The sequence below is a fragment of the Culex quinquefasciatus genome, chromosome 2 (genome assembly GCF_015732765.1).
Source record: "Culex quinquefasciatus strain JHB chromosome 2, VPISU_Cqui_1.0_pri_paternal, whole genome shotgun sequence".
In the NCBI taxonomy this organism is placed as follows: domain Eukaryota; kingdom Metazoa; phylum Arthropoda; class Insecta; order Diptera; family Culicidae; genus Culex; species Culex quinquefasciatus.
The window spans coordinates 148701820-148720474 of record NC_051862.1 but is presented as its reverse complement, the minus strand read 5'-3'; the positions used below and the strand labels follow the sequence as shown (position 1 = coordinate 148720474).

The window sequence follows — 18655 nt, the reverse complement described above, 5'->3', positions numbered from 1 at the left end:
TGGCATTTGGTGTCCCCTAAAACATATCAAAAAATGAAAAAAATAGTGTTTTTTTGCAAATCAAGTTTTAGTGAGAAAAAGTTAAATTAAAATTCACCAAATTGTTTTTACCGTTTATCATTTTTTTCCAGTGTATCCATATCCATACCCACAACTTTGCCAAAGACACCAAATGGATCAAAAATTCCTTCAAAAGATACAGATTTTTTCATTTTCATACATCGTTTTTGTATGGACAGCTGCTAAATTTGTATGGAAATTTATATGGACAAACTAATGATGCAAAATGGCTTCTTTGGGCATACCGAAAGCACCAAAAAAGTTTCAGACGGATTAAAAAAAAAAAAAAAAACAAAAAAAAACGAATGACCGAATCTGAGAGAACTGGTCAAATACTATTCAACGCAAAATTTAATTTGAGTTTGAAATGTTTTGAGCATAGATGGAATGAGCAAAAAAACATAAGGATTATTTTTAGAAATAGTTTGAACATTTGTTAAGATCAGGTTATGATAGTTTGTAACACAAACAATGGGTAAATAAACTATTTTTTAAAACCGAAAAAAATATGTAAACATTGGTGTGTATTTTTTCAAAGCTTTATTAATTTTAAAAGTCTGGATAATGAAAATCATTTTTATTGTTTATAACTTGCTGAAATTTGCAGAAAAAATCACAAATTGATTAACATTGCAGCGAAATGAAAAAACCGAGTTTTTCTGCTTAAGATAATTGTTCAGAAGGGTGTCTCATTTCAAAGGCATGTCCAAAAAATGTAGATCATTACTAAATCATGAAAATTGTTTTCAACTATACAGGAAATAATATAAATTGTCAAGTTTAATCATTAATGCTTATTCATTGATGAAATAAAACTGAAATTTATAACAAAAAAAAATGTACCAAATCTTTTTTATTTACGGGATTTTTTTTAGTTTCAACATAAAATGTTAAAATTAGATTATGAAAAAACCGTAAATATTCAACAAAATGGCATAATTCATAAAGTGCGAAATTCCTTCTCACTTTTAAATTCACTTTCACAAAAACGTAAATTTTGTTCTTGATTTAAAAAAAAATTCTTGATTATTAAGCTAGAAACTCTTAGTCACTGTCAAAAAACGAATTTTTAAAATAATGCATGTATTGGTGGCAATTAATTTTCTAAATAAACAGTTCTGTCAGTTTGATAAAATACTAATTTGTTTTTGTTTTCTAAGAGAAATAAGCACTTGACATAATAATCCATAGTTTGCGGAGCGAGCAATTGAATTGGGGCACCCTACTGTTTTATTTTAAAGCAACTTAAGATTAGATAAGGCGGGAAGGGCTTAAAAATGGTTAAGCAGAACAATTTTGCGGATCACAGAACTAAACACGACATCCAATTAGAAGAAGAGGAAAAGGGTAAAAAACACACTAAGTTTTTGTTTGTTTGTTGATTTGTTCAGTTAACATTCTAGGACTAGTTGCGGGACTCTAAAGTAGAGGCTAAAAAGTACACTTTTAAGTCTTTTGCGTTCGATTTTTGTTAGTTTTTTTTAAACACTTTGTTTTTTTTTGCATTTTGCTCTAAAATAACTTTTTCGCGACATTGCTCAAACTCCACCGTAACATTCTTAATTAACTCCGCTTTTTAGCTGGTTTTGCTTTAGAGTGTGTCCCACACTGACTTCTAGGAAGATGTGTGTGTGTGTGTGTGTGTGTTTGTATGTTTGTGTGAGTGTGTGTCGAGTTTGTCTTTTTTTTTCTTGGTTATGGTAGAAAAACTTACAGGTTCATACCTGAGGACCTGTGTGATTCCGCCGGCAGCCCCAGGAGCGAGGCCAGCACGTCCTCGAGGGTGGCCGATCCGGGCGACTGCTGGTCCGGGGGCAGGGAAAAGGTCGGAACGATTGCCGCCGCCGACGTCGGTGATGAGGCTGTGGTGGTGGGTCCGTGGAGTTGGTGGGTGGGAGAATTCGAAATGACCGTTTTTTTGTTGATGATTTTTTTTTTTTCGTTTGCAGCGCAAAATCGTGGCAGATTTGAGAGAGTGGTTCGTTCGATAGAGGCATGGTTGCAGGGTATTTTGATTGGAACGTGACGAGTGTGTGTGTGGATTGAGAAAAAAAAATAAAGAAAATTTGACGTGAGAAACAGGTGGTTTGTTAAGTGCGATGGAAATTTTGATATTTGGTGGAGAGTATCGGTCTTTCAAGAACAAAAAAGAAAACTAGAACTAATAAGTTATTCGGGAAATGGAAGCGAGCAAGATTGTTTTGATTCAAAATGTACATTATTTTGGCTTCTTTAAATCTATGGGTTGAAGGTATACGGATCAGGTATTCTAGGTTTTTTTTTCACAATACGAAAATTTGTCGCAGTCTCTCAACGTTGGATTTGTTGTTTGAGTATTCATGAATGTATTTTTATCAACTTTAATTACTTTGTTCATTCTAACTAATGCTCTAAATTTTATTTATGTTTTACCTTTCTTACAAAAAAGGTCTAAGGTTTGCTTTTTTTAAGGAATCGTCCCAAAATAAAAACTCTGAACTTTTTTTAATGGTTTTGATGCGTTCTTCCAATTAAATTTTGCCTCGAAACCCCAAACTCAAACCGAGTATGAGGTAAGATTGCTTATTTTGAAAATCATTCTAATTAACATTTTTCGAGATAGGCTCTATTCCATCTGTAGGTGGATTATGTCGGTGTTTTAACTTGTAACAATAAAGCGATGCCAATTTTAAAGCACGTTTTCCAAAATTTCACCAAAAAACCGACAACCTTATCGTCATTATATTGTTGGCGAGAAAAGCAACACTGTGGAACGCAATCGCTCAATTTTGGAAATGTGATAACAATGATGGCAACTTACAATTATGGCAATTTATGAAAATATACACATCGGTTTTGTGAAAAAAGAAATCTTAAAGAATACTGAAGGAACAGTTTTTTTTATCCAATTTCCCAATTTAAATTATTTGGAAAATGCTTATTGCTTGTTGACTTTCCACTGATCTTTTTAAATTGAACAAGTGCTTAAAATGCTTAAAATGCTGTTATTGATTAGATCTTATGAAAAAATGCCAAAGTGAAACACAATTACAAGTTATGGCACATGGAAAATCAACTTGAAAATACAATCAGTAGTCATAACCAAATTTGTTATTATTTTTTAGTGTTGAATTTTACTATAACTATGGGGAATTATTCACAACTTTCCATAACCAATTTTCTTATTTTTTTTATTAAAAACAGAACAGAACAATGAGAAAATGTTGACCAATGTTCCAAAATTTCACATTTTTTCGGAAAATCCAGTTCCACTTAGGGGGAGAAGGGGTAATATGCAACTCTGGGGCAAAATTAACCCCCACGGTGCTCAAAATACCGTTGTTATGTAAAAAATATGTAATCCGAGATTTTGGGGTCTATCGATTCGATGTCGCGATTAAAAGCTCAAAAATTCCGACAGATGGCGCAAAGCATCGAAGAATGACGATTCAAATTTTCGCTGTTCGGTTACATAGGAATGCAAACTTAAAATTGAATTTACAGCTCTTAGAACAACTTTAGAGAAAAAATTCAAGTATTACGAGTGTAAACTTTTTGCCCTCTATAAATTAACGCAATAAAAAAAATGGAAAAAAAAAATAATTTTGAAAAAATAATATTATTTAAAATGATCAAAAGTTAACAAAGTATCCGCTCGAATTTTTGCTCAAAAGTTGTTTTGAACGCTGGAATTTAACAAAACAGAATTCGCATACATAACCTCAAAGGGCGGAAATTTCAATCGACATTCTTCGCTCTGTTCTGCTACTCAGAGCGCGTTCAAAACAACTTTTGAGCAAAAATTCGAGCTGATACTTTGTTAACTTTTGATGCTCTATCATTTTAAACAATATTATTTTTTCAAAATTATTTTTTTTCAATTTTTTTTTTGTTTTGTTAATTTATAGAGGGCAAAAAGTTTACACTCGTACTACTTGAATTTTTTCTCAAAAGTTGTTCTAAGAGCTGTAAATTCAATTTTAAGTTTGCATTCCTATGTAACCAAACAGCGAAAATTTGAATCGTCATTCTTCGATGCTTTGCGCCATCTGTCGGAATTTTTGAGCTTTTCATCGCGAATAGCGCACCTCTGTGCAAAAAATGAAAACATTCGCTGATGTGGTTTTCGAGATACAGCCCTTTTAAGATGTTACATCCGATTTTCAATAAGAAACCCAAAACAATCTATGAAATTTTAGCATTTCAAAGAATATGCAATTCGAGATAATGATGTTTTTTGCTTCAAATGACTGACAAGTATATCTGTGCTGAGTTTCAGAAGGTTTGCTGATGTAATTCTCGAGCTACAGCCATTTTAAAATGTTATTTCCGACTTTTTCTAAGAAAATCTATTTAGAGATACAGCAATTTTAAAATGTTATTTTCCACTTTCTCTTAGAGACTCTTAGAAAAAGTCGAAAATAAAATTTTAAAATGGTTGTATCTCGAGAACTACATCAGCAAACCTTCTGAAACTTGGTCCAAAGATACTTGGCAGTCTTATGAAGCAAAATTCAACCCTATCTCGAATTGAATATTCTTGAAAATGCTGAAATTGTATTGATTTTACAGATTTTCTTAGAAAAAGTTGGAAATAACATTTTAAAATGGCTGTATCTCGAGAACTACATCATCCTCCTGGAACTTGGCCCAGAGATACTTGGCAGTCTTATGATGCGAAATTCATCATTATCTCGAATTGCATATTCTTAAAAATGCTGAAATTGTATTGAATTTATAGATATTCTTAGAAAAAGTCGGAAATCACATTTTCAAATGGCTGTATCTCGAGAACTAGATCAGCAAACCTTCTGAAACTTGGTCTAGATATACTTGTCAGTCATTTGAAGCAAAAAACATCATTATCTCGAATTGCATATTCTTTGAAATGCTAAAATTTCATAGATTGTTTTGGTTCTCTATTGAAAATCGGATGTAACATCTTAAAAGGGCTGTTTCTCGAAAACTACATCAGCGAATGTTTTGATTTTTTGCACAGAGGTGCGCTATGGTGTAAGGAATCGATAGACCAAATAATCTCGGATTGCATATTTTTTTTTTCATAATAACGGTATTTTGAGCACCGTGCCCCTGCTTTTTTTTTATTATTATTACTTTATTGAATTCAGTCTAATCTTTACATTCGGCTTACACTACCCTAATGAACTTTTGTTCTTTTAAAGGGGAGAGCTTTCCTTGGTATTGGGGAGAATTTTCCGGGGAAAAAATCATAAAAATTTGAAGCTTAACATTGCAGATTCATGCTGGAAAAATTTGAACATCTTAGTATAAAAACAGCTTAAGTTATTTGCAAAACTTTAAAATATTGTGTTTTTATCTAATTTTCATTGAGCTTTCATTTTGATTTATAGTCAATATAAAAAGCATTTATTGATATTGTAAGTGTTGAAGTATATAGTTTTTGCCATAATCTTCATTATTCTATAGAAAGATGAGTCCAAAAACATAAAAAAAATGCATTTTTTATTAAATTTTATGCGAAAAGCGTGGTCAGGGCAAAATGCACCGCTGTAAAGCTCCTTTGTAAAAAAAAAACAGTGGTGTCATCTAGTGATGACTAGTGCAGACTGCTTTAACCCGGTGCATTTTGCCCCATTGTTGTGGTGCATATTGCCCCGCATGGTGTTTTGAAAGGAATTAAAAATGTTGCCAGAAATTTGATATTTTTGAACAATTTTGAGGTTTTAAAAGACTTTTTTCACATGGATGACGAAGAATAATAGTTGTTTTAGAACATCGAACAAATTTCTTCCACAGTAATGCTGTTATGGTTGAGAAATCACAGTTTTCTCTTAGGGGGTGCATATTACTCCCTCTCCCCCTAATTTCGCGATCTGGACCATTGTGCAAGAGGGTAACAATAAAAAAAAACGACAGCAGGGATACCCTCTGATTCGATTACTTAGGCAAACATAAGTAACTGTGCCAATTTTGAGCCAAATCGGTTAAGGTTAGAGGGTCACTTTTTATTATTGAAGTTCATATGGGAAAATCACAAAAGTGTATGGATCTGCTGCAACCTTCCATCGGATGAGGAAGTAAAATGTCGGTCCCGGCCTTGGTTGTTAGGCCGTTAAGTCATTCCAGGTGTAGGAGTTATCTCCATGCCATAAGTACAAACAACACACCAAACCAAGCCTACTCCGGTGGAATCGCTGGCGGCGGTTGGACTCGCAATCCAAAGGTCGTCAGTTCAAACACTGGGGTGGAAGGTTCCTTGGAGTAAAAAGAGGTTTGGGTGCTCTCCCCATTCAAGCCTTCGGACTCCTAGGTTCGAGCAGAAACTTGCAATAGAGACCACAAAAGACCCGGGGGTCGTTAATGTGGATGGTTTGATTTTTTTAATGTCCAAAATTTTTCCCCGGGTTTTTGCATAAAAAGTTTTGTTTTGAGCAGTTTTGAAATTTACAAATTTATTCAATTTCACCTAAATCCCAATCCACTTGCTGCTTCATTTCCCCCTTTTTTTCTTTTTAAGTTGATCCATTTCATACCAAACAGAAGCCGCACTAAAATACCACAACTAAAAGCCGAAAGCAAGGATGATGATAACGAAATAAAACAAACGAAACACAAAACCAATTGTTGATAATAACTTGCAATGATTCTCCAATTTTTATTTAAATAATAATACTTATACAAATTACAGTAATCGTTTAAATAATAGTATAACTGTTTTTTTTTCTCTCTCTCGATCTCTTTCGCTCGCTCATAATTACACATTTAAAACTTAAAACTGTAGCGCAAAGTAAGGATTACAATAAAAAAAAATATTACAGTTGCTGTATTCGTTTTTTTTGCTCTCTGCTGGGTTAATGTAGAAGATAATAGAGAAAAAAACAGATAAAACAAAAAGGGTATATTGCAACTAATAATACGAATGTTACGGGATGACGACTAAAACTAAAGGTTGCTGATTTTCTAAACTTTTTCATTTCGTCATTTCCAAATGATTGCCTCTATACAGAACGGGTTCTTAAAATTTGACTGTTGATGCACTCTAGTCGCTCTAACAGAAGAAACGCACGTTTCAATTATTCAACTCGATTCACAACGACTCTAGCTCATCATGCAAACCATACGTACGAGAGTTGGTATGTAAAAACAATAATAAAGTGTGTGTTTATGTAAAAGTAGTAACATAAAAATGTCTAAAAACGAGCCAAAATAACGCAACTCCGAACCAAGCTCGACTTTCAAGCGCACGCGTTCGCACTACTGCGCACTCTCCTCAGGTTGTTACTTGCTTTTACTTCATTGTTTTACACTACTGTTCTACTTCTACGCTAGTTTATTTTTCATTTCCTTGACAAAGAAAAACATCGTCATATATGTTTGTATGTATATAAAGAGAGGTGTATAAATGTATATAAGTTTTGTTTCTTTTCTATCAGTAAGGATAATATCAAACCGTTTTCGATTAGTTTCTAAGAAGAAAAAAACTCTACACTTCTCTACTGTTTTTTTTTATTCGCAGTTTCGCTCATTTTGTTTAAAATTAAAACACTTTCAGTGTGGGTGAGTGTGTGGATTCGTTTTTCGCTACTGGATCGATTGTCTCGTTCGAGATTTGTTAGTTTTTTTATTATTATTTTTTTTATGTGAATCTTTCAGCAGAATTGTCGCGCCCTTTGACTTCACGTAGTAATCTGGTAGCACCATAAATTAGTTTTTTTTCTGAAAGGCACCTTTCTGGTTTTATCACAAGTTTTAGTTTGATAAAATTTTACTGGGAAGGGGACGGGGTGGGACACTGAAAAGTGAGAACTCTACAAGCACGCGCACGCTGTGCGGATGGATATTCGTTAGTGTAGACACACACCTTTCCAACTGCATGCTCAGTGGCGCCACTGGCGGCCACTAGCGGAAGATGCTGCAATGTGTAGCAGCACTTCTTAAAGGGGGACCAGTTCTCAAATTATCGTCGCGTTTTTGTGTGCAGAATCCATCTTTGGTTTTAGATGAAATTTTGTTTTTTTTGTATTTTGTGATCTTAAAAAGATATTTTTTGAATAACATTTTATCAGTTGTTATTTAAACAGAACTTTCTCATGAAATGAGTTTTTTGAAGTTATCTTTTAGCTAAAATTTGAGTGAATTGCCGTCACGTTTCAATGAATTTTAAATTGGGTGAAGATATTTCCAAACTGAGCTGATTTGATGAGAAATTTGACTTTGAATAACTATTTTTGAATTAAAAATCTGATGAAAATAACTCATTTCCAAACTAAATTATCAGTTTCAAATAGTCTACCTCCAGCACATCTCAAATCCCTTAAAAACATCCGAAATTTCATATGGGTTTGTAAATCCAAATCATTTAACAGTTTAGGAATGCTTTCTTATTCGTGTAAATTCAAAATATCAGATCGTCAAATGTCAAAAGTTGTTGACTGATGCCTAACTGATATACGGCTGATATACGAAGTGATTTGTTTACCTTTTTTCGACTCTCCCCGCAAACGTCAAACCTTACATAATTGCTGCCGGATCTTTTTCGGGAGAAATCCGCAAAAAGATCCGGTAGCATTTTGTACTGATTTGACGTTTGCTGAGGGTGTCGAATGTTTGGTTATGTGACTGCTTGCAAAAGACAACAAATCCTGTTGTAGTATTTTGTCACCGTCTGCCGGGGTGACATTGGGTCTGGGTGGTTAGATTGGGCCTTACAAACTTTCAACCTACCGACACACCAACAATGTAAATAAACAAATTGACTGATACACGAAGTGATTTTGATTTGTTAAATTGTTTTAACTCCTCCTGCAAACTTCAAAACATATAAATTAGCTGCCGGCTATCAAGGTGTGTACATTTGATTAGATAAGTTAGTCGGATTTACCAGCTGTCAAAAAATAGTTGCCAAAACGAACCGCAAACGCTTCTAGATGAATTTATTTTTAGGAAAAAAGAAAAATTCAAGCTCGTTTTTCAAACTATATAGAAAAAAAATTTTTTTCTGAAAATTACATTCAAATCCCGATGGTTTGACACCAACTGTTGTCAAACGAACGGGGTCACTTTTTAGTTTGACACCTCTTTTACACGGAGTTCACACACACTATCAAACGTTTGTTTTGATAGTGTGCGTGAGCGCCGTGTAAAAAGTGACAGTTCGTCACTTTTTAGTTTGACTTTGACCAACCAACGGGGTACAAACTAAAAAAGTGTCAAACGAAAAAGTGACCAACCACCGTGGGTTGAGTGTATTTTTTGACAGCTAAAAAACCCGCCTCACCTTTTCAATTTTACATAGATCGGTCAGGTCCGGAAAAGATCCGACATAGTTTTTTTTTGTTTGGTTTATCGTTTGAAGTGGAGTCGAAAAAATGTAAACAAATTCACGAATGCGTGCATCGGCCCATTTAAATTGTTTTGCTTGAACTGACAGCTAATAGAGTTATCTACGTGCGCATGTATTGCGTGTACGTACACGAAAAAAAGTGAGGTTAAATTTTGTACCGACCAGCAAATCAAATGGTGTGCTAGTGTGCGTGAGAGCGAGCTTAGATAACTCTATTGTCCAATGGACCAAGTGATTTGTTGACGTTGGTCGGCCCCCTCTTTTCCGGAAGAGATCCGGAAATAGATTCGGCAGCAACTTTGTACTGGTTTGACGTTTGCGGAGGGTGCCAAAACAATGAACAGGACAAACTCTAGGATTGGTTTTCAAATGGTCCTATCAGCCGTCACAATCGCCAGCATCAAGTTGCGCTTTGCTCTGCAACAAATCGAATTATCAATGTTTATAATGTAATGTTTAATTGGGTTGCTTCTGCTCGATTTTAAAATTGATATGTGCACTAAGCTTATTTCAAAAAATGTACAATTATTGTTTATATTTTTGAAAAATTAATCTAGTGATCTGATCATAATAATTACCTATTTTGAAAGGAGTGGCGGAATCGCTTTGCCTTGGGCAAAGATATCGCTACACTCCAAATCAGAAATACCCATCAAAATGGGTTCTATCTGCCCTTTATCTGTCAACACAAGGTAAACAAACCTTTTTTGAAAGTTACTTCCACCCTTTTTCCAAGTTTACCCGTCGTTACCCTTTTGCAAAGTGTTACCACCGGTAAACTTAAAAAAGGATTGAAATGACCCTCAAAAAGAGTATGTTTACCTTGTTTTGATGGATAAAGGGCAGATAGAACCCTTTTTAGGGGTATTTCTGATTTTGAGTGTACACCGCCATACCTGTCAAAAGGGGTAAATATTATGATCGGACTATAAAAGAATACTTTTGACACTGTTGACGTAAACAAACAATAAATTCCACTTGATTGTCGAAAGCACCCAAATAACACATTTTTGGAATATCTTCACACCGAGGGAAAATTCTCGTATCTTTTTGCTGATTTTCTCTTTTTTGTAATTTGCAATTTGCTGATTTTCTCTTTTTTGTAAAACTGTTTTCAGAAACAAGCTTGCTCACTTCCTATTGAACTATTTATCACTCGATTTCAATTGAAAACGCTTTCTTTTAGCTGTAACTGAACGTCAAAGTGTTGTTATGGCAACATTAGAGCACGCTGGAGTTAGATGCTGTTCCCCGATCTTGTTTAAAAGAACTCAATGAACTCAGTGATCATTTTGTGAGTGACTTTGAGGTTGAAGAGACAAACGACTTTCTTAAACTTCAAATGACATTTATCTTTCGAACATTCGTGAAACAGAAACCAACACAGTAGATAATGTTTGCTCTTGAAATAAATAGGTTCGCTCCTATCCACTGAGACAAAGTCATGCACATGCTTTGTCAAGTTAGCAGTGATGCTGAATTCATTATAAATGTGGATAAAATGGTGCCAGTTTTAACAGTTTGAGTCATGGCTAAATAAAAAAATGTTACAAACTTATCAAAAAATATTTTTTGCGATTTTGACCAAAACTAACCCTAAAAAACAAATTTCTAAATGAAAATTTCACACTGAAACGCGACGAAATGCCCCACTTTAAATTATTATTATTTTTTTTTTTGTAAAATTGCCATAAAAACGGAAGCAAGCAGCTGGACACCGGGAGGAGTTGAGGAAACGGAGGGAAAAGGGAAAAAAGGACAACAAATCAAAACGCTCCTTAATTTAATTTGCCATTTAAATAAGAGGAGGTGATTAGTGGGTTGCGCTTCGACGTTTTCGGGGGCGTCGATGTTTTGGTGGAGGGTTTGTTACGGGAGGGGTTGGGAGGGGATTGCGGGGAGAGTTTTGAAAATTGTTGGTGGTAAATTTTCGATAGCGATTAAAGGACGATTTTGAGAGGTCTTTTGTTGACAATAGTTGATTTTGCGTTACACGTGAAATCAAAATACAGAACATTTTCCACTGATTGCTGGATTCACAATTACATAAAAATGTTCGAAAAGTTACGAGTTTGTGTGTGTGTGTCTGTTTCTGTGAGTTTGTGTGTGTGAAGGAATCGTTATCGTTTGGCGGGATAACCTAAGCCTAAACCTGCCTACTTTACAATTGTTAAACAACTATTCACAATATCATGTTCACTGTTTTGCTTCTTCTTCTTAACTCAGAAAACTCTCAAAAAAGAGTGAGAGTGTTAATTTCTGCGTGGGGAAATGGGGAAAAATTGCACGATTTGTTTCCCCCCCTTCCCATCTAAACCGACAATTAAACACGAAGTCAATAATCTGAAATGCATCCGCGGTTAATGCAAAACTCTTTTGCTTCTCTTTTTCTGTTTTGCTCTGTCGTGGCAAAAGTTCGTTCACACAGTGGAGGAAAAAATCAAATCAAATGTGTCGATAAAACCGTAATTTCGACCGCGCTTTTCCGACGAAAAATGCGCGAAAAAGCGCCCAATGCTCGCGATCAAAAAAGCTGGAAAAACTTAATCTTGAACTTAAAACGAAAACTGAACATAATCATAGAAGCTGCTTCGCTACCTGTTTCACAATCTTTTTTTGTTGTGGGGGTGTGTGTTAAAGTGTCTTACGAAAAACGAAGGGCTAACCAAATTTTATGGTTAGAAACGGCAATGTGAACGAACAGAAAAAAAAATCGTACAATCTAAACAGTACTAACAATAGAGAAACAGGAAAGTGTGTGTCTGCCTGATTTTTTTTCTGTGTGAGTGTGTGTGTGTGCTTTAGCTTAATTTAAAACAGAAGTAAGTAAAAGTAAATCATACTCCAAGGAGACGAAGGAATAAATCAAACCAACAAAACGATCTAAGAACGTGTGTGTGTGACTGTGAGACTGTAAATGAAGCTATTGTTTTTTTTTGAATTTCTTAGATCAGTGTCGACTCACCGACGCCGTTCATCCGGCCGGCATTGTACCGGTAGTGGTCACCGGCCAGCTGGGACTGGTGCTGCTGCTGATTCTGACCCTCGATCATTGGCGTTTGGGGCGAGTCGAGCGGCCGGGTTCCGACGAACGAACTTTCTAGCCAACATCTAAAAAAATGAGCAATTTTAGTACAAATTTAAATCTAAGAAATTTGAAAGGGATGAGAACCTTTGGCTTGGACTAGTGGACCGGCTGCGCGAGTGTCGGTTGGTTTGGTCATTTACATAATGTACAATCGCGGAGGTGACCTCCTTGATGGAGGACTGGATCTCCGGCGTCACGACGGGGTCCGATTTCTGGTTTTGGTGGTGATGTTGGTGCTGCTGTTCCTTGGCTTTTTGCTGGGATAGCAGCGAGGACGCGAGTCTGTTGAAAAAAGAAGGTTGAGTTAGTGGTTATGGTTGTGTACAATTATTCATTGAAACAGTTCATTTATCCCTCTACTGCCCAAATTTCTTCCGATTTTTTTTTATTTTGGTCAATGATCAAGAAACATTTTCTGCATGGTTTTCAAAAATCTAGAAAAAAAACTCTGCAAATGTCTTTCTTTTTCATTTTGTTGAAAAGGCTCCACTAACGTCATGACTCGAAATCCGGACACTTAGTAGCATATCATTTTTGTAAAAGCTGGTAAAAAATCATTTAATAAGTTGGAAATGTAGAAATATCATAAGGATGTTGTATAAACAGTCAGTTACAAGAAAATGCATGCAAAATATGTCTTTTCTAACAATTTTTCATCAGAATTTTAAAATTAAAATGTCTTGTTGTGCTTCGATTCCCGGACACTGATAAAAGCTGATTCGAAATCCGGACACTTTTGCTTCGAATTCCGGACACTCGATTTTACTTAGGAGCGGCCGTGGCTGACTGGTTACGGTGTTCGCTTTGTAAGCAAATGGTTCTGGGTTCGATGCCCATCTGCTCCCAACGAGAAAGTTAAGAACTCATAAATTTGAAATGATGAATATGAACGAAAAATCAAAGTCGCTCGGGGCGGGGTTCGATCCCCCGTCCTTTGGGTTGGTAAGCAAAAATGCTAACCACTAAGCCATGACGACTTGGTGAGCGTGGACTGGAATTAGGAATACTGTTACAGAGAGCGAGTTGTGGCGCTATAACCACGGCAAATAGTGTCCAGGGCATTCGTGGAAATACAATGTCCCATCCCAGAGGGTCCCGGAGTACCAAACCTTCTTAGCATAGGGACGTGGCGTTACATCGTGCTGCCATCTGGTTTTTTAAAGCGCAAGAGTGGAAAAGTGCTGAGTCATCGTCTAAAAATAGACGGCGTCCTATCCCGCCCAGCAAAATGAAGTCGATAAAGTAGTCGGTTTCGATGAGAAAAAGTGGAAAACGTGGTCTAAAAATAGCGACGCCATCCCCCTATGGTGCTCTCAACGAATACAACCAAAATCTCGGAGCGTATGGTGGTGTGTCCCCACGCTTCTTCCTCCCCTGTCGATTCAGAATTGTGTTGTTGTTCGAACACTCAGTGCTCAAACTCAACCCAATTACGAGTCATCTCTGCGATACGGCTTTACGCAGTAGGCCTGGCCGCTTTAACGCTTGTGATGTTTCAATGCATTTCAATGCAATGGCGCACTACAAATGTTAATAAATGATAAGAAGAGTGCTAGGCGTCATCTAACCTGAGGCACTCTCCAGGATCCCTTCGAAAGATTGGCTGCGCTAGGGTCTGATTAGATTAGATTAGATTAGAATTCCGGACACTCGATTTTACTTATGAATCGCACAGAATTGGACTGAAATGTAAGTGAATGGCATTCTTTAGGTCTCAAATAAGCTGTTAACATCAAAACAATCGATAGTTTATAAAAAAATTGCTATAATTTAGGGAAATCGAAACAATAAATTTCTGCTTCGCCTTCCCGGTGCTTCGAACGTCTATGAAATATTTCAAGTGAAATGTTTCGCATTTTTGGTAAACTTATAATTTTATTGTATTTAATTGTTTTGGCATTAACTACAGCGTTCAAACAAACTTAAAATGAATGTTGATGTTACAATTCATCAAATAACACAGCTTTGACATTCATAATGCGAACTTATATCCAAATAATTGATAAAACAACATGAGGTGTCCGGGTTTCGAAGCGTCCGGGAATTCGAATCATGACGTTACAACCTTCTAAAATTTTAACGTTGTAAAAAAATATTCACAGTCATCTCACGGTATCAATTACTTTGCTTTCAGTGTTAAAATGAAACTTTTGTGAAAATGTCTGCATTTTTTAATATGGCTTTACACAAAATTTTTAAAGGAAGGTGCAAAAAATATATTTAAAAAAAATATGATTGAATGAAAAAAGTGTTTATTAATGCATTTTATACCAACATAGTTCATCAATCTTTAATTTTCAAAATACATCGCTATATATTGACATAAACATTTTTTTTTCTGAAAATAAATCGTACTGTAATTTCACAAAAATTCAAACGATTTTTTTTTAAATTCATTTCAAATTGCATTTGTAACATCTTTGGAACTTTTGGTATTAATTTATCCAGAAAATTATTATATCATTAATGGAAACCCAAACTCCATCATAACATAAATTGGAGGTGGGCGAAAATGAGCGAACTGATCAAAAGAGCCAGCTCACTTAAATGAGCAATCGAACCACGGTTCTCAAAAAAATTAATCCACCTTTAGCTGGTTTATGCCTTCCTCTCATTCATAAGTGATTACAAAATAGATTGAGGTTAAGTAAATTCAAACTTTTTTTTTAAATGCTTGTAATTTTAAATAGGTAAGATAGATCTTTTAAAACTTTAATCCACAAAAAAGGTTATTTCAGAACCTTTCTAAAAATATTTGATATAGGGGTAATTCTCTACCAACTCACACGAAATCGGGAAAAGTTGCCCCGACCCCGCTTCGATTTGCGTGAAACTTTGTCCTAAGAGGTAACTTTTGTCCCTGATCACGAATCCGAGGTCCGTTTTTTGATATCTCGTGACGGAGGGGCGGTACGACCCCTTCCATTTTTGAACATGCGAAAAAAGTGGTGTTTTTCAAAAATTTGCAGCCTGAAACGGTGATGAGATAGAAATTTGGTGTCAAAGGGACTTTTATGTAAAATTAGACGGCCGATTTGATGGCGTACTCAGAATTTCGAAAAAACGTATTTTTCATCGAAAAAAACACTAAAAAAGTTTTAAAAATTCTCCCATGTTCCGTTTTTCGACTGTAAAAATTTTTGGAACATGTCATTTTATGGGAAATTTAATGTACTTTTCGAATCTACATTGACCCAGAAGGGTCATTTTTTCATTTAGAACAAAAATTTTCATTTTAAAATTTCGTGTTTTTTTCTAACTTTGCAGGGTGATTTTTTAGAGTATAACAATGTTCTACAAAGTTGTAGAGCAGACAATTACAAAAAATTTGATGTATAGACATAAGGAGTTTGCTTATAAACATCACGAGTTATCGCGATTTTACGAAAAAAAGTTTTGAAAAAGTTGGTCGTCATCGATCATGGCCGTTCATGGTCACCCGCGACAGACACGGACGACGAAACTAAGAGAAACTGCAAAAAGTAAATTTTTCAAAACTTTTTTTTCGTAAAATCGCGATAACTCGTGATGTTTATAAGCAAACTCCTTATGTCTATATTAGGGTGGGTACGTTTTTCAAAAAGTTCTCGGATCAAGTTTTAGTATGGTTCCCCTTGTAGGGCATGCCCATAGGGACTTTCATGCCAAATATCAGCTCATTTGGTTGTAAACTGGCTGCGCGCATCAGGGTTAAAGTTTACATGGGAATTACTATGGGAAATCAGAACTTTTTGTTCAAACGCTCCTACAGGTCTGGGAAAATCACGCGCCAACTTCTGGTATGGTCAGGCCTATGGGGAATGGTCTGGAGAACACTTTTCCCGAAGAGAGCATATGGATTCGTTGTCCCTAGACCTGGCGCATCGGCAAACAATCCGATGTCTCCGGAATCAACGGTTTTCCCTCAAAAAGCATCAAATTTTCCTATTTTTTGCAAATTTGTATTTTTTGCAAATATTTCAACCACGTGGTAGCTGTCTGACATATGGCGTCGCGGTGTTCATCAAGCTTTCATAGCATGCTAAGGAAAATTTGATGCTTTTTGAAGGAAAACCGTTGATTCCGGAGACACCGGATTGTTTGCCGATGCGCCAGGTCTAGGGACAACGAATCCATATGCTCTCTTCGGGAAAAGTGTTCTCCAGACCATTCCCCATAGGCCTGACCATACCAGAAGTTGGCGCGTGATTTTCCCAGACCTGTAGGAGCGTTTGAACAAAAAGTTCTGATTTCCCATAGTAATTCCCATGTAAACTTTAACCCTGATGCGCGCAGCCAGTTTACAACCAAATGAGCTGATATTTGGCATGAAAGTCCCTATGGGCATGCCCTACAAGGGGAACCATACTAAAACTTGATCCGAGAACTTTTTGAAAAACGTACCCACCCTAGTCTATATATCAAATCAAATCGTCTAATTTTACATAAAAGTCCCTTTGACACCAAATTTCTATCTCATCACCGTTTCAGGCTGCAAATTATTGAAAACCACCTCTTTTTTCACATGTTCAAAAATGGAAGGGGTCGTACCACCCCTCCGTCACGAGATATCAAAAAACGGACCTCGGATTCGGAATCAGGGACAAAAGTTACTCCTTAGGACAAAGTTTCACGCAAATCGAAGAGGGGTCGGGGCAACTTTTCCCGATTTCGTGTGAGTTGATAGAGAATTACCCATAAAACAACTGCCATTTTTTTGAAAATTATTTTTTAAGAAACTTATTACGAGAACCACTTTGGAATAAGATTGGCCAGTTTAAGTTCACCTGTTAAATTTCTGAGACATTGTATATTTTTATAAATTAATTGGGACTTAACGTGGCCCATCGCATTCCTCAGCAAATTTTACCTAGGTTTATAAACTTGCCTATGCCTAGGGTTTGCCCGTGAGATATTAAATCTTTGAGCTGCGAGTTTAATAATTTCTAAAAGTTTTTGATCCAATTTCTGAAGCTTGTAGTATTAGATATATTGCCGTTTAAACTTTTTGATCGATTGCAGATTCTTGCTTGTTTTGATAGGATCAATACTGCCAATGTTCGCATAAATGTCCTTTATGCATTTTTATCAATTTCGAATTAGTGATGCAGGATTGTACAAATGCTCCCGAGTTAAAAAAAAACTTGTAATTGTTGAAACTTTATTCAGGAACACTCGAACTAGTTTTACATCTTTCATAAAAAACTCTTGTGTGAAATATCATATTCTATTCAGCTTGTATTGATCTCGAACAAAGATAGTACTTTAACAATGTGGAAAAAATTGGGTAAGAAGATAGTTTAGTTCTCAAAGTTTCGAAGCTTTACTGGTGCTACCATGGGCATCATACAGTGAAAGAAAAGAAAAGCCCATCATTACCAATCAAATGGGTTCATTGTGCAACGACGACCTGAGTGAAAATTTCCATCTCTCGACTTCCGCTTGATTGCAAGTGCGCCCAAAATCCATCCATTTTTTCTGCGTAGCACTTGGACCACACAATTACAGAGCATCCATTATGCAAACAACAACTCCTCACTTTCACCTCGCTCAGCGAGAACCCATCGCCCCAATTAACTCCCCACCCTTCCTCTCTCACCTCTCGGCGGGCGTCCGCGGCTGCGACAGCTTCTCCTGACTTCGCCACCCGAGGTACGGCTGCCGGAACGAGTTCCGGATGGTGCCGGGGGCGCCACCGGCCGCGGCCGTCGCCCCGACCGTCGTCGACGCCGTCGAGTAGCCGCTGATGACGCTGGCGTTGAGTCCGCCGCGGGTGAACGAACCGCGCGTCGAAACGCTCGGCGACGTCTGGTTCGAGTTGAGATGGGACGTGGACCACCGGGAGAAGCCGGTCTGGCCGCCGGTGTGGCTGTGCGCGGACGGACTCAGCATGACGGGGCTCCGGTCGGACCGGTGCGAACCCAGCGAGCTGAGCGAGGTCGTCTTCGAGCTGAGGCCGGTCCACCGGCCGACGTCCGAGTTGCGTTTGCGCAGGATTCCGGTGCCGGCGCAGGTTCCCGGCGGGGCTTGTGGGGCGTTGGGGTTGTTCGGGTGGCCGCCATCCTTGCCCGTCGAGTACTGCTTGTACCAGTCGGGGATGTTGAGCCGCTGCAGGGACGCCTGGACGCGCAGCTGGTGTTCGCTCAGGTTGGTGCCGGTTTCGTGCGACTTTTGGAGTTCGTTCTCCGGGGGCTGCAAGGAAGGAAAAGCAAGCAAGAAAACAC

The 18655-nt window shown here is 37.0% G+C and overlaps 1 protein-coding gene across 9 annotated transcripts in view; it reads right to left on the bottom strand.

Moving 5' to 3' along the window:
* The window catches only part of LOC6038935, a 285422-nt gene that overhangs the window by 9116 nt on the left and 257651 nt on the right, over positions 1-18655 (bottom strand). For 7 of the 9 annotated variants that reach the window (XM_038253310.1, XM_038253314.1, XM_038253316.1 and 4 more), the window contains 4 exons: positions 18031-18623; positions 12537-12734; positions 12330-12475; positions 1785-1922 (listed from right to left, as the gene is read on the bottom strand). In XM_038253310.1, coding sequence (XP_038109238.1) covers positions 1785-1922; positions 12330-12475; positions 12537-12734; positions 18031-18623 — 1075 coding nt within the window. Of the gene's footprint in view, positions 1-1774; positions 1923-12329; positions 12476-12536; positions 12735-18030; positions 18624-18655 lie in introns of all 9 variants that reach the window. The other 2 variants (XM_038253312.1, XM_038253311.1) reach the window with 2 other exon arrangements.